General features: G+C 45.0%; 1 protein-coding gene across 1 annotated transcript in view; it reads right to left on the bottom strand.

Moving 5' to 3' along the window:
• Positions 1 to 795: 795 nt before the first annotated feature.
• The window catches only part of ABCA5 (ATP binding cassette subfamily A member 5), a 29,348-nt gene continuing 15,526 nt past the window's right edge, over positions 796 to 14,617 (bottom strand). The window contains exons 20-38 of the mRNA XM_057418390.1: positions 13,954 to 14,087; positions 12,860 to 12,997; positions 12,084 to 12,197; positions 11,796 to 11,966; positions 10,505 to 10,618; positions 10,135 to 10,272; positions 9,562 to 9,636; positions 8,937 to 9,028; positions 8,290 to 8,416; positions 8,086 to 8,203; positions 7,889 to 7,980; positions 7,563 to 7,738; positions 6,990 to 7,065; positions 6,810 to 6,904; positions 6,310 to 6,429; positions 5,953 to 6,102; positions 4,921 to 5,000; positions 4,611 to 4,666; positions 796 to 4,059 (exon numbers count right to left, since the gene is read on the bottom strand). Of these exons, the coding sequence (XP_057274373.1) occupies positions 3,952 to 4,059; positions 4,611 to 4,666; positions 4,921 to 5,000; positions 5,953 to 6,102; positions 6,310 to 6,429; positions 6,810 to 6,904; positions 6,990 to 7,065; positions 7,563 to 7,738; positions 7,889 to 7,980; positions 8,086 to 8,203; positions 8,290 to 8,416; positions 8,937 to 9,028; positions 9,562 to 9,636; positions 10,135 to 10,272; positions 10,505 to 10,618; positions 11,796 to 11,966; positions 12,084 to 12,197; positions 12,860 to 12,997; positions 13,954 to 14,087 (2,174 nt within the window). The 3' untranslated portion in view covers positions 796 to 3,951. The remainder of the gene's footprint in view (positions 4,060 to 4,610; positions 4,667 to 4,920; positions 5,001 to 5,952; positions 6,103 to 6,309; positions 6,430 to 6,809; positions 6,905 to 6,989; positions 7,066 to 7,562; positions 7,739 to 7,888; positions 7,981 to 8,085; positions 8,204 to 8,289; positions 8,417 to 8,936; positions 9,029 to 9,561; positions 9,637 to 10,134; positions 10,273 to 10,504; positions 10,619 to 11,795; positions 11,967 to 12,083; positions 12,198 to 12,859; positions 12,998 to 13,953; positions 14,088 to 14,617) is intronic.

Raw genomic sequence — 14,617 nt, forward strand, 5'->3', positions numbered from 1 at the left:
TTGCTGCAGAAAGCACATCTGGGATGCACTTCACTACAAAAACACTACTTGTCTGACACAAACCCTGTGCCACAGTTTGCTGGTGCAGTGTGGAGCCCTGGCACACCTGCACATTATCTACAGAAAAATGCATTTTAACCCCAAAACTACACCCAAATTCAGATTCTCAAAATTAATTTTTTTGGGGTTGTTTTCCTCCTCACTGGGGGGTTCAGGGAGCACAATCCTCTTTCATTTTGCTAGGTCCTGAAGTGGCCCATAGGGCTGAAGGTGGACCTCCTCCTCCCCCTCAGCAGCAGGTCATGCCAGTCCCACACTGCAGCCGAGGAGCAAGCAGGGTGCTTCATCCCTGTTTCATGGTCGAGCTTCACACACCCCCATAAGCACCCAGCCAGCCAGCCAAGCAAGCTCATCCTAGGTTCCAACCACAAAAATGGGTTATTATCTTTTCATTGGGGTTCATTGTCAAGTGGATGAACAGCTTCATCCTGCAGATGCAGGACATGGTGTGCCAGGAGCACGCAGCTGCCATGGGGTCACTTCTAGCCTGAAGCTGGGCTGAGCTCATCTGTCTGTGGGTGGTCAAACCCCAAGTGTCTCAACGCCGCAATTCCCTGAATTCAATTTAAAATATGGAATTATTGGAGCCTGACACCCCCAGCTGTATGTACCCCCCATGCTCTGCCTGAGCCCACTCACCTGCAAGCCTTACTGCACCCCAGGAACAGCAAAGGCTTTTGAAATCAACCCCCTTATTTCTAGCATCAAAGCACACGCATGATAGAAACACAAGCATTTAACAAGCCAATCCATCTTTATTTTGGTAGTACTTCCTGTTGGGAAAGGAAAAACCTCGACCTTACAAACACAACAAAGTGGTAAAAGACACACAAGTGGATAAATTAAACTCCAAATGACTCAAAGTGCCCAACAGCAACATCAGGAGGAGCGTTACCAATGTGTCACCTTCAGACCTGCCTTCTGTGTCTGCTACCAGAGTACTGGATGTTGCCTACACAAGAGACATTACTTCCTATACAGAGAGCTTTCTAAATAAAGGCTTTTCTTGGGGACATAAATGAAATCAGACACATTAAATTCCTCCATAGAAAAATACAACCTAATAATAAGACCACAAAGCAAATGCATCTTCCAAGTTTTGGATAACTATTTCTCACAACCACCCTGCAAGGTAACTAAACCCATTGGAACCGGTAACAGAGGCATAAACTGAACTGATTTACTCCAAGTCCCACAGTCAGCCTGAATCCAGCTGCCTTGCCTTAGTTCTATCTGCTAGAGCACAACCTGGGTGTGTGTATTGTGCGGCTGCGATTTGGCATGAAAAAAGGGACTTAAAATTGCAGGAATAAAGCTCTCAAACCAGAGAATCCCCTGGGAATGTAATTTTGCATGTTTTCCCCTATTCTGGCAAGTGTAGCCATCGTATGACACTCTGAAAGACTTCTGATACAATCCACTATGATTACATCAGTGTTTGAGGCGGCATCTTGTCCCACATTGACTGTGTCCCCATATCAAAAAGATCCCACTCAAACACATAGTTCATCTAAGGAGCCAAATTCTTTGGATGTGTAGCTGCATAAATACAGTGCCACCATCAACTGGGTAACTCCAGAGTAAACAAGATCAGTACCAAGCTGAGCAAATAAGGCTGCTAATAGAAGCTTTCTTATGATCCAATTGAAACATTAGGAAATAAGAAAGTGTTTGAAATGGGGTGATGTTATCCAGGCAGTCCAGAGCTATTTTACAGACTATTATCTTTGACTTTAAGTTAAAAGAAGGCATCAAGGCTAACAGGTCACAGCTATACTTTGCTAAGTTCACAGAGAGCTCTGTACATTGCTGGACAGATGTGCACATGACAGCTGAAACACCATTAAAAGGGAGATGGAAGTAAGAAAGGTGGGATTTGGAGAAGACTCCTAACTTGTATGTACATACATGGGAAAGCATCTTAAGACAAAATTCCCGGTCCCACCTTTGCTCCAAATAAAGGAAAATGCTCAGAGATGGCAGCAGCAGGGATGCAATTGGGAGCAATGGGATGGGGGTTCCCAGGGGCTAAATAAAAGAGCTGAATTTTGGTCATTTTAGTTTTCTTATAGGGAAGCTTCACTCCTAGAAAGGTTGAAACTGGAGCTGCAGTTTACATGCTGGTGCTTTAATCCCATTCTTTACCTCCATTCTGTTTCCAGCACAGGAGATTAGGGCGTATGCAAGTTCCATGGCTGAGGGCTCCTCAAAACAGCAAGGTTCATGGTCTGTGCTCTTGACCTTCCCCTGGGGAAGCACATGGGATGTCCACATGTTCCTGCAGTTCTTGGGCTCAAATGTTAACTACAGAACAAAACCTGAACATGTTGATGCAATCTATGGGTACAGAAGAGGAAGCAAAGGTGGTACATAAGGAGTTCACATCTCCCCATAGTAAAGTAAGAAATTAATGACAACAGGTTTGGGCTCAATATGCTGACAAATCACTATCAGACGTGTAACATACATTATTGCCTAATAAATACAAACAGTTGGGACACACAACTCTGCCTTAACCCATAGTTTGAGTTTTTGCAATTAAAACAAAGGTCTCTTCTAATTCTAATGCGAAGATGCATAATTGATATGACTTATGAAGCCAATGTCTTGATATAAATGCATCTCTATATTTGTTCATTGCAGAACACAATGAACTGCTAGCAATCTTTAATCTTACCTTATAAAACTAAAAGAAGTGATGACAGCTTTGTGTAGAAAGCCAAAAAATATATATATTTTCTTACATCTGCCATACCTTAGGCTAAAGGACCACCTATTCTGCTTTTCTTAGCACTTCTAAGACAAAGCAAATGTTCCTGTGCTGAGCACACTGCTGCATTACTTACTGCTATCACAACAAAGACGGATTAGGAAATACTGTTGCACGTACTTATGAAATCACTGTCAAGGAAAAGGAAGACATCTAAGAAGGACTGCCTCTAAAAGCAACTGGCAGGATACATGTTGTTACACCCAACGAAAGAATTAGGACTTTATAATGAAGACAGGGAATACTCACATCTCTGCAAACCCCGTAGCTAGACAGTTATGTCCTTGTACTCTCACCAAGCAGGGGAAAGCATCCACTTCTGTACACCCCTTGAACCCTACAGTGCATGCATTACAAACACCAGTGCCTCCCATACCAGCTGCAGAAATCATCCACAGCTGACAGCAGAAAGGAATGTGTGTGTCAAGTGCCATATCATATGTGTAAAGGAACATTTTCACATTGGTTGGATACCAAGCTAAGCTCGCAGCGGTATTCAGGACCCTCTTTGCAGTGAATACGATTACTTTGGAGTGGTTTTGCCCCTCTCTTATAAGTAGGTACATCTTCTAAGCATAAGCAGGTACAGAACTACCGGTGGAATAACCAGACCTTGCAGGGATATGTCTCTGCATGGCACCTCGTTGGGCAGGCAGCAATACCCACCCAAGGGCATGGGGCAAGGCAATACCCAGTGAGCAGGTCCCACAGGGCAGGATGCTCCAACAGCAACTGGTTTAGCTCAGATGCAGGATTTCCAGTAAGGATCCCAACCTCAGCACAGCACAGCTGAGGGAGGAAGGCAGGCTGGTGCTCCTGCACAAGCCACCAGCACCAGGAGATGACCGACTGTCGTGGCAGCATCTTCTTGCTCAATGCAAACTGGGAAACAGCAAAGGGAGGAGGAATTTCAGGTCAGCCAGAACAACAGCGGGGATGCTCACCGCTATTGCAGCGATATTCCTAAGGCCAGGGTGGTGCAACGTGCTCCGTGCTTCCAAATACAACTCCCTTCTCCATCCCAGCTCGGGTGTTTCCCACACATATGCCCCGATGTCTGCACAGAGGATCACCACTGGCTCAACACACCGGCTGCAGAGCAGGTCTGGACCATGAGGAGCTCAGAAAACAACTCTGTCTTCCTGTGTCCTCTCCCACCACAGTGTGCTGTTCAGGGTGCCAAAGGTGCTGTCCTCCTCCTCCTGCTCTTTAGCAAGCTCCACAAAAACCTGGGGCAGACAAAGGGAGTGAATACACCATGCTGCTTGTAGGAACTTCCTTAGTAGAATTCATGCTAAAAGCCGCGTGAGTATTGAAAGTCTCGCTTCATGGCCAAGTAGGAAGTTTTTAGTAATCTGGGGTTTGTTCTCCTTGCTCCTACCCTCCCAACTCAGTTCTTCAGGAGAACAGTGAAAAGGAAGCTGAACCAAACATAAGCTGAAGGACATTTACGGTCAGCAATAACTAATACAGAATAAGCAATATTAAGCCTCAGCTTTACCCTCCGTTTCAAGGAACTGGCTGTCCCAATTCGCTTTAAAAAAGGGAATTTCAGGTACCCAAAAATACCCAAACAGGCATCAACAGAGCAGCCCCAGCTGCCTGAAAGCCAGGCAGAGGGCACAAGCTGCCTGCACAGGGCTCCCCATCCCCTCTACCATCTATAGAGCCAATGCAAATTGAATCCACCCCAGATGCCTGCAAAAACCCCATCAAAAGACCTGCAACACCTTTGCCTGGCAGGGTTTACTTCCACAAAGTACCATTTGCTTTAACATACCTGTTCCAGTGTTGCCTGAGAAAAGCTGTACTCCTCAATGTTAAAGGCATGTTTTACTGTTGAAAGAATTAATGAGAGCATATTTAGGGATGCTTCACTATCTGACACCTTTGGATTTAAAGCATTCTAAGCTGGTACAAGTGCTTACTCTCAATTTCACACAAAACAGAGGCGGGACAGCAACAATAATAGAAAACACAAATCAAATAGATTTGGAACAGCAATGCAGAAGTGCCACCTCATGGCAAATGTGTTGGTTATGGGGGGGGAAATGATTTCTGGATGTGATGCATGGCAAGTGCTTAATTACCTTCTTCCAGCTTAGAAAAAGAATGTGAAAGTGACTGTACATCTTCTTTAGGAATTTTATATGCCAAAATGGAAGCAAAGCTGCAACACAGAAACAAAGAAGATACAGCTTCAGGTGAGACTACTCAAAGCAAAAAAATTAGCATCCAACTGAAGGGATTTAAATTCATTTTCTTAAGGTTACTCCAGGCATTTTGACTAGTTACCATCATACAAGACAACAGGAATGATGCAGCTCCAGACCAGCTGGTTTATAACCCTAACAGAGACCCAGGTCCAGGTGCATCAGCTGTGATCCCCTGAGACCGCTTTGTGTTTCATGCTCTTCAGCTTGGATTCAACCACTTGTATTCTCTTATAAACTCATGAAAGAAAAATCACTGCCTGGAACTCCTGTGGTCGTGAGGTTTTGCCTTTCAAATGAACTCCAGCAGAGGCCACAGGGTCTACCGGGACTCTGCATCATGCAGTGGTTCCCGCAACCCACACTCCAGAACAGAGAGCTGCTCTACCCCACACATTTGCTTCTGTAAACTGAACCCTCCCCTTCAGATCTCCCCCATTTGAGGAACACTCCTTACACAATGTCCCCAGTGCCCTTCTGGAGAGTTTCACCAAGCCAGACCCTTGAGTTCGTACAGCAAATCAAAGCTGTTGGCAGAAAACCACCCAACCCATCCTCAAACCCTGAGGTACCCCCAAAAACGCTGAAGCACTTCCAGACAAGGGCCAGTGACTCAGATTTTACCCATTTCCCGAGGGCCCCAACTGAGGAGGAAGCCGTCAGGCAACAGTTATGCAGAAATGGAGTTTTGCTTCCTCCGTGCTGAACATCTGCAAGCAGGGCTCGCAGCCATCGCCTGGCAGCTTCTGCTGGCCTGCAAACCCCTCCCTTGTCTTGTTTTTTAAGCCATGTGTAACTATTTGGTGTAAGTTTTACCATCCTGGCATTCCCTCCTCAGCGCCAAGGAACTGCTGAGGAATCAGGGGCTTTAATAACATCAACTTTTTCCATGCACTTGTTCAACTTCACCTTTCCTGGCGATTTGCGTTCGGGAAGATGTGCAGAATCTGGCTCTGCAGATACTCCACCTGCTGTACATCTGCTGTTTCTTTGAGTTTCATTTCCAAGAAGTATCCTCTGCCAAATTTACTCTTCAGGTGTTGGACCGTACCTATACATCTACCAGTTGCAGACAGAAAAGGAGAGTCGCACATATTACAACACACTCAAAAAGCAGCTTAACCCCTTACAGACCATTTACTGTAGCTTAAAGCTTAATTTTGCTCCAAGTTTAAGGTGCATAATAAACTGTCTATCTATAGTTTTAGCAATATATTCTAGTTGGCTGCTGTCCTACCCTCCCTGCAGGAAGGGCTTCGCTGGTACCTGAGCTGCCCAGACACCAGGATGGCCACACGGTCACAGACAGCATCTGCCTCCTCCATGTAGTGAGTGGTCAGGATTGCTGCTCTCTCCTTGTTTTTAAACGCTGCTCGAATTGCTCGCCTGCAAAACACAACCAAGAAAAGCCCTGAATAAAACACTTCTCATGAAACAGTAAAGCCTGGGTTAGCAGGAAGAGAGGACTGTGACGGTCAAACGCAAACCCTGTATTTTATGGGCCAACACTACTATAATTAACACGTGAATTTTTCACAAACATGACTCAAATCTACACTCCTTATATTGCTTTGAAGATTTCTTTTCACTTCTAAGCTTTAAATCTCCAAGCTGTTCTGGAAGAGGACACAGATGAAGTGCACCTGGCACTAAGGATGCATTCATTATTCCCTGTCTTTGGCTCTCCCTAGTGTTAACAGGGATAACACACACATAAAACTGGGCAGAGACAAGCCTGTGGCCAGCATAGCCCTGGCAGCACTCACCACATGTGCTGCTTGGCTTTTGGATCCATCCCAGTCGAGGGCTCATCCAAGAGTGTGACCCGTGGGTTGCCCAGCATACTGAGGGCAAAGCACAGCTGGGAGGAAGGCAAAGGAACAGGGTAAGGACCCCATGGATGCTAAGGACACCTCACATGGGCAGCTTGAGCAGCTTCCCCGTACCTTGCGCTTTAGACCCACTCCCAGCTTCTTTGTTGTCTTCTGCAGGTGATCTTTTAAATCCAGGGCACTTGAGATGCTGCAGAAGGGGGAGAACCGCATGTGAAAAGCTGAGAGTGATGGCCTGGCTTTCCCCTCATCACACTGCATGCAAACAGTCTCATTTGAAGAACACAGTTACAAACATTTGGATATAAGGTATATAAAAAGCAGAGCAATAAGCAGAATTGGAGCTGGGTGCTTCCATACAAAACCCACCATCCCCCTCTCCCAGGGGAGCCTGTGGTGACAGCCCAGAAACACCTCTGAGCCCCAACTCCCCATCCTCTGCAAAGGTTGTCGATAGCACTTCTTAACTTTAACAAGAATATGAACCTACAAATGCCAGTTGAATTTTGCATGGTTTAACCTGTATCTCCTCACCTACAACTCACACGTGCTGAGTCTGCTGGAAAGATCCAATTAAACTTAAAAGGGAAAAAGGATTATATTGGGGAAAGCAGAAGTAACCTCCAACAAACCAACCTGTAAGAAAAGCATCGCTAACCTTAAACATGCCTATAACAAACTACTTACCGTTTTATGACTTCCTTAACATCAGGTGGACTCATTCCTTTGATAGCACCGTAAATTTCAAAGTGTTCCTGCAATGTAATATCTGGCCAAAGAGGGTTTGTTTGGGGACAGTAGCCCACAAATTTCACTGAGTCATCTTCACTGGGCAGGCCAAAAGCATCATCTCCCATCAGAACCTGTGAGGAAAAAACCACAAACCATACTCAGTATTGTAAGTTTCAGAGGTGGTTTTGTAAAGTTTTAGTAAAAAAACACTTGGGAATGTTTGCAATAATAATAATAGTAATAATAATACATTCATTTTCTGTTTGTGGCACATAACGTACTTGCCCACTGGTTGGCTCAATCTCTCCAACGAGCATATTAATTAAAGTGCTTTTCCCAGCTCCATTGGGTCCTAACAAACCCAGGATCTCCCCTAAAGAAAGGAGGACACAAAACATTGCCCATGAAGTCAGGTAAGTGGATTCAAGAGTTGTTGCTGTAACTAAAACAGCTTAACAGCAAGTAGCTGAACTCCAACCTTTCTTTACGCAGAGAGAAACATGTTTTGTTGCCACTTTCTTTATTTTTCTCCCCAGAAGAAATTCCTTCCTCTCATCAAACTCTTTGTGCAAGCTGCTGACCAGGATTGCTGGCATCTAGAACAGGAGGGAGAAGAGGCTGTGGATATCAGCAACTCTGGCAAAGCTCCAAATCCAGGTTCTGGGTAGCACCACAGTGTTACCTCCTCACTTTTGGGGCTGCTTAGCACTTCTTGTACTCGCAGCCTCTCTGCCTTCACATCTTCATCTTCATTCTCATCACGTGGCACATCTGGAAACTTCCAGGTTTTGGCTTTTGTAAAGCACTTTCTAAGGGGAAGAAAACAATGTGATGCTGCTGCTCAGCATCCAGCTGAGATTTGCTTGCTGCTCTGATGCAGAAAGCAACTTGTGTTTGCCAATCCTGGGAGTAACATGTTTCTGCAGTACATATTAGAAGCCCCAAAAGAGCAGAAAGAGATGTCAATAGCTGCAACTATGTCATCTTCATGCTGAGCTCTTTGTTGGTAAAGAGAGTTGTAACAGGAAAGGAAGTTCCCCTGTTTTTTTATAGGTGATGTCCTTACAAAACTCCTGATTTTGCACTGGTATAACTTAAAGGAAAGTCAAAGTCCCATTTCTGCACTTTAGTGACTGAATTTCAGACAACTAAAATTAGGAGAGCAAATTCTGTAGACACCTGGGATAGGATATAACTAAAGGTATTACATTTTCTGCAACATCCCCCCATAGCTATACACTGCATACTCCACTTTCATCACCAGCATCACTTTCAAAAGCAGCTCCTTTAGATTATTACTTTTATAAAGTCTATTCAACAGAGGCAGACCTGAAAAATGGATCTTCTCTCACTGTCCTCCCTCCATTCTTCAGCTCAAAACACCGCAGCAGGAACAGCCACACCACACACTGCAAATAGGGCTAAAACAGACAAATACAATCTGGTTACTCAGACAGCCGCTGGCCCTCCAAGGCTGGTGGCCCTATAGATGACCCTATAGGTGATCCCACCAGTGTAATGAGCGAAAAGAAGCCCCAGCTCTTCATAACCACAAAAGTGCTCATGTTTCCAAGATGTTCCCTGTGGTTCAACACTGAGGATGTGCAACCAGAGCCTGCTTAGATTTAACAGCAATTATGTGGGGTTTCTGGAGAGAGAAGGGGATGTCCCATGCTCTAGCTTCTGCTGCATCAACACGGACTCCCATAATAACCAGGATAAATACTGGCACCACTGATGAGGCTGCTGTAGCATCAGACATTGACGTGGTAGGCTCAGCAGCTTTACTGGTACTGTTCACACTGCAACAGGTTGCAAAAGCTGCGGGCTCCAGCAATGCTCAGCATTAGATCAGATCTTTATTAATAAAGATGCCTGAACAGAAGGGGCCTCCCAGCAGGAGCTGGTAATGCTCTACAGCAAACATGGCAAATAATCCAATAACCATGCTTACAGCTAGAACTGCTACCAGGAGCCGGTCCCATGGGTCATAGTATCCGCCGTTCCTCCGCTTGCCTTTCCACGAGACCTGACAACGAGGAAAAACATATCCAGGTAAATAACCACCTACCAGAGACTGCTTATTCTATACTGCACTTCAGTCTCCAATCCACTTAAATCTCCAATTTCAGTTTCACTGCTCAAGCACTTTCTGAGCTCTGCAAAGACCCTGCTTGCACAAGTCCAACACCACTAAAACTCCATCAAAGTCCCTGCGGCTGCTCCTGGTTTAAAGCCACCAGCTCCCAGTCAACCCCTCTCCCATTTCTGGGTTTGTTCAGTCCACAGGCTGAGAAATCCATGGTTCTTCAGGCATTTAATGGAAGAGTTGCTCCTTTCCTTATTTTAGAGCTGCAACACTTCACTTTCAGGATAAGGTGACTCTTCACCAGCAGTTGCTATTTTTCACTTGTTGAATGGCTATAGATGATGTTACACCACTGCTGCCCCGTCCTCATTAAAGACACCCACCCAACCCCAGTCATTTGCAAGCACTGTGGAGATGATCTCCTGTATCCCCCCTTACCTTTATAAAACAAATCAGGCAGCCAATAAGGGGGTAAATGGGAATGAAGATGGAGAAGACATAATGCAGGACGGTGGTTATCAGGTAATAGTCCAGAAAAAAGGCCACTTCAGTGACAACAGTACAGAGCAAGGCTGTCTGTACAAAAGAAAAGGGGAAAAAAAGTTAATTTTCCTTTAGTTCAGACTCTCTAAGCATAAATAATCTAATTTGAGGTACGTTATTTAAAGCTTTTATCATGCAGGATATGACAGGAATTCACATTAGCGAGCGGTTCAGATTTCCTGTGCATTGAGGACACAGCGCAATAAAACAGCTCTGGAGATAACCCATCTCCCCAGCTAACCAAAACGGAGGTAAAGTTACTCACCACTGAAAATATAAATGACCAAAATTCCTTTGTGTTCTGGACTTTTTTAAAGGTGAAGGAGACCACGTAAGTGAAGAGCACGACTGATGGGACATAACCAATCAGGCAGAAAATCTGCAACAAGAGGAGAGGTTTCTCAGGAAAGTAAGAGTGGATGTTCTGTACAACTGGAATTACTTCAGTGTGCTTTATAACTCTGGATTCATCTGTGTTACTTCACTTGATATATTTTGCCACCTTGGTACATACAATATACACTATTAAAGACATGAATAAGAGTATGTGGATAGGCAGGAACGCACTCAGTTTCCTTTAAACCATTTCCCCTTGTTTAAATAACACAGGCTCCCATAAATGTGGACCTCAAGATTTTGGCAAATATTAGGAATTCCATCTTCAACCTCAGCATTTGCACAGCAATGAAAGCAAGGGTAAAGGACAAACCAGCCCTGCAGCACAACAGTCACATCCCAAACCTGATTAACTCAAGAGCTCTGGGAAAGCAGCGAGGAGAATCTGATTCTTCTCGATTACAGCCAGCATCTCAGGGAAGCCCACAGTGAATATGAAAGACATGAAGACTTGTAGCCTCTTCACTTCATTCACATACTGCAATTCGTTGTGGAGCTGCTCCGTGTTCAAAGTCACTGTAACCTTGTCATTAGCAGCACGCTGATGCAAAGGGAGCAATTATCAATCAGCAGCAAAAAGCACAAAGCAGACTGAGCAAGCAGGGCAAAAAAGGACGGAGCGTTTCCTTGGAAGGTCCTTGTATGTTAAAGCTTTGTTTTATTCCAGTTCTGAATGAAACTCCAAAATGTGAGTGGTTTTCCCCATGAAAAGTACTACTGTTTTGCCTTTGGTGCAGCCTGGCCAGTGCCTCTGCTCCAGCAGCCTCAATGAAGCATTTTCACAGAATCCCAGACCGGTTTGTGTTGGAAGGGACCTTAAAGCCCACCCAGCTCCAACCCCTGCCACGGGCAGGGACCCCTTCCATAGAGCAGCTTGCTCCAAGCCCCTGTGTCCAACCTGGCCTTGAGCACTGCCAGGGATGGGGCAGCCACAGCTTCTCTGGGCACCCTGTGCCAGCGCCTCAGCATCCTCACAGGGAAGAGCTTCTGCCTCAGAGCTCATCTCAGTCTCCCCTCGGGCAGGTTAAAGCCATTCCCCTTGTCCTGTCCCTACAGGCCCTTGTCCAAAGCCCCTCTCCAGGTTTCTTGTCACCTTAAAGCAGTCTTTTAGTACCTATCTAAAGGGAGCTTACATGTGCTCCCATCCCCACTGCACTCACCACAGCAAGGAACTTGCCCACATAGAAATAAACACCATAGTGGAAGGCAAAGAGGCTGCCTATCATCAGGGTAAGGATGGAGAAGAACAGCGGGAGGTCAACCACAGCTTGCCCAGTCCAGTAAGCAGAGGGGTAAAGCCCTGCTATCTTCAGCTGTGTGTATGCTTTGATCTGCAATGGGACGAGAAAACACCATGTTAATTAAATACTAATTAAAACACCTCTTCAGATTTTTCCTCCAAATCCCAAGTTCTTGTGCATTCTCTGAATCAACACCCAGGAGTTCACCTTATGGTTTTCTGCATTATCCATGGCAAAATAGGGTGGCATTCCCGTTATGATGATTCCCAGCAGCACAGCTTCAAAATAGATCTCCAGCCTGAAAATTGTGTCTGGAAGGTTCTGAAATATAAATCAGATTTCTTCAGTACTAGAATGTGTGTGACCAAAATAAATGCATTTAGAACTGGAACATGACTGTAAATGCTGATATATTCTGTGTGTCTCAAGATCATCTGAGCCACAGCAGGAAGAAAAATACCTATGGAAGTTCTGGAGTTCTGGAGTATTTGAAAGTGTGTATAATAAACTCCTAGTGCATTTATCTCCTGCAGCAGGTCCTCTCCTCCCCTAAAGGCTACCTTAGCTCTGCACAGGAAGCAGCAGATCTCCAGCATCCTCACATTCAGCCCCCAAGAACTGCAGATAACCTGTAACGAACTTGTAATGAATTCCCAACAGAACATTCTCTTTCCAAGTCCTCTTTCCAAGTCTGTTTCTCCTCCTCTTTCACAAGATTTTGCAGAGCCAAATCCTGACACCTTTCACCACAGAACAGCTTGGGTTGAAGGGACCTTAAAGCTCATCCAGTTCCAGCCCCTGCCATGGGCAGGGACACCTTCCACTAGAGCAGCTTGCTCCAAGCCCCTGTGTCCAACCTGGCCTTGGACACTGCCAGGGATGGGGAAGTGCCCTCTTCATGTCACTCCGATGCTTTGCCACCTACCCTGTGTTTAAGGTGGCAAACACCCTGTTTTTAAGGGTGGTTCTGCTGTGCTGCTCACCTGAATGAAGGGGTTGCTCCAGATCTGAATGCTCTCTGTCACGTTTAAATTGCGCAGGAGCAGGTTGCTGATGATGTTCATCAAAACTGGCAGGGAATGCACCATGGTACTGTTGAATACGACCATGAAAACATAGTTCTGGAAAGGAAAGCATGTGCTGGATTAATTCTTCTGTATGAAGGGTAACACCCTGAGCGGGGTCTCATATGGGCTTGATTAAACCTGAACATGGGGACAAATCTTTGCACAACAGAGGATGCTCTGCAGGAGGCTCTGGGCTGCTCAGGGCGGTTTTAACACACCAGGGTGGTTATAACACATCACCTAATTCAGGAGAACAGTCATGCTCACAGAGAACAAATTATTTGGGATAAATTCCCAGCATGTTTTATGCAACTGCGACACCGTGACAAATGATGCTCCAGACAATTACAGTCTGAAAAACAAACCCCACAGCAACCCACACTTCTATGTTCTTCCTAATACATTTAGAAACCAGACAGGCCCAAATTCACATTAGCTAAGGGCTGCCCTGTCACACTGGTATCAACAGTTTGTAATGAATAAAAAAGGGAACAAGAGGCAGAGCTGGCATGCTGCAAAGCAGTTCCTTTGCTAGAGATTAAATACGACCCCAATGTTGAAATCTGTTTCACACCCCTCCAGTGACCATACTGAAATGAATACTTACAATCCAAGAAACTCATTTTCTTTACACATGAGAGCACAAGGGAATTATACCTCTGTCAAATTGTACAATTCAACCAGCATAAGAAAAAAAATGAAGCCCTGTGCCAGGTCTCTTGTAAAGTACAATATTCCTCTTGGCTATTTGTATCCTTGGGGGCAGAAAAAGGGGATGGAAGTTTTACTGGTCTACCAAAATTATCATTATGGGAGAACATTCATTTTGATAATTTGATAATATTTCCATTCCGTTAATACAAGTCCTTGTTACAGCCCTCTTGTATAAGCAATATCATATGATATTGTTTGATTATATGACTCAATATGTGCCTTTCAGGCTGGAGAACAACAAACCCAGCTGCTTGCCAGCTCCCTGGGGCATGACTGAGCCAGTCTGGCTCTCTTACCTGTCTGGATTCAAGATCAAGCACATTTAAAGCTGCGCTGTGAGGTGCTACCGAGACGTAATCACTGTCATTGAACATCTCCAGGAGGATGCTCATGCTCCCGAGAGAGTGGACAATGTCATCGATACCAGATTCTGGTGCAAGAGAAAACAATGTTGAGTCATGAAATTGTTTAGCTTGAAAAGCCCTTTTAGATCATAAAGTCCAACCATCAACCCAGCACTGCCAAGCCACCACTAAACCACGGTGGCACTAAACCATGTCCCTAAGCACCACATCTACGTGTCTTTTCCAAACCTCCTCAACGCTCACTAATGCATCTTCTCAGTGGTACAACCCTATGAAGAAAGATTGCTGTTTCCTTACACCCCATCAAAGAGAGTCCTCTGCTATTCCAAACAACATGAATGGCCTTATTTTGGTTTCCCACTCAACAGCCTCCAAAGAACTCAAGAAAATGTTATGGTTTTATTCTCCAATGCATTTGTGCAAGTCCAATGGAGCAGAGCTGCCAATGAGCACTATCAGGAGACTCAAAGTTTCAACTGAATAGAGAATTCACTAAAATAGCAGGAAACCAGCAGCACTTTGATACGGTGTCCAGAGAAATTCAGTTGCATTAAGCACAAATTCCTGTAGCTCACTCATTCCTATTGCCTGAATT

Source organism: Pezoporus wallicus, unplaced genomic scaffold (assembly GCF_028554395.1).
Source record: "Pezoporus wallicus isolate ANWC-B61680 ecotype Strahan unplaced genomic scaffold, APGP_CSIRO_Pwel_v1 contig_3710, whole genome shotgun sequence".
Taxonomy (NCBI): Eukaryota; Metazoa; Chordata; class Aves; order Psittaciformes; family Psittacidae; genus Pezoporus; species Pezoporus wallicus.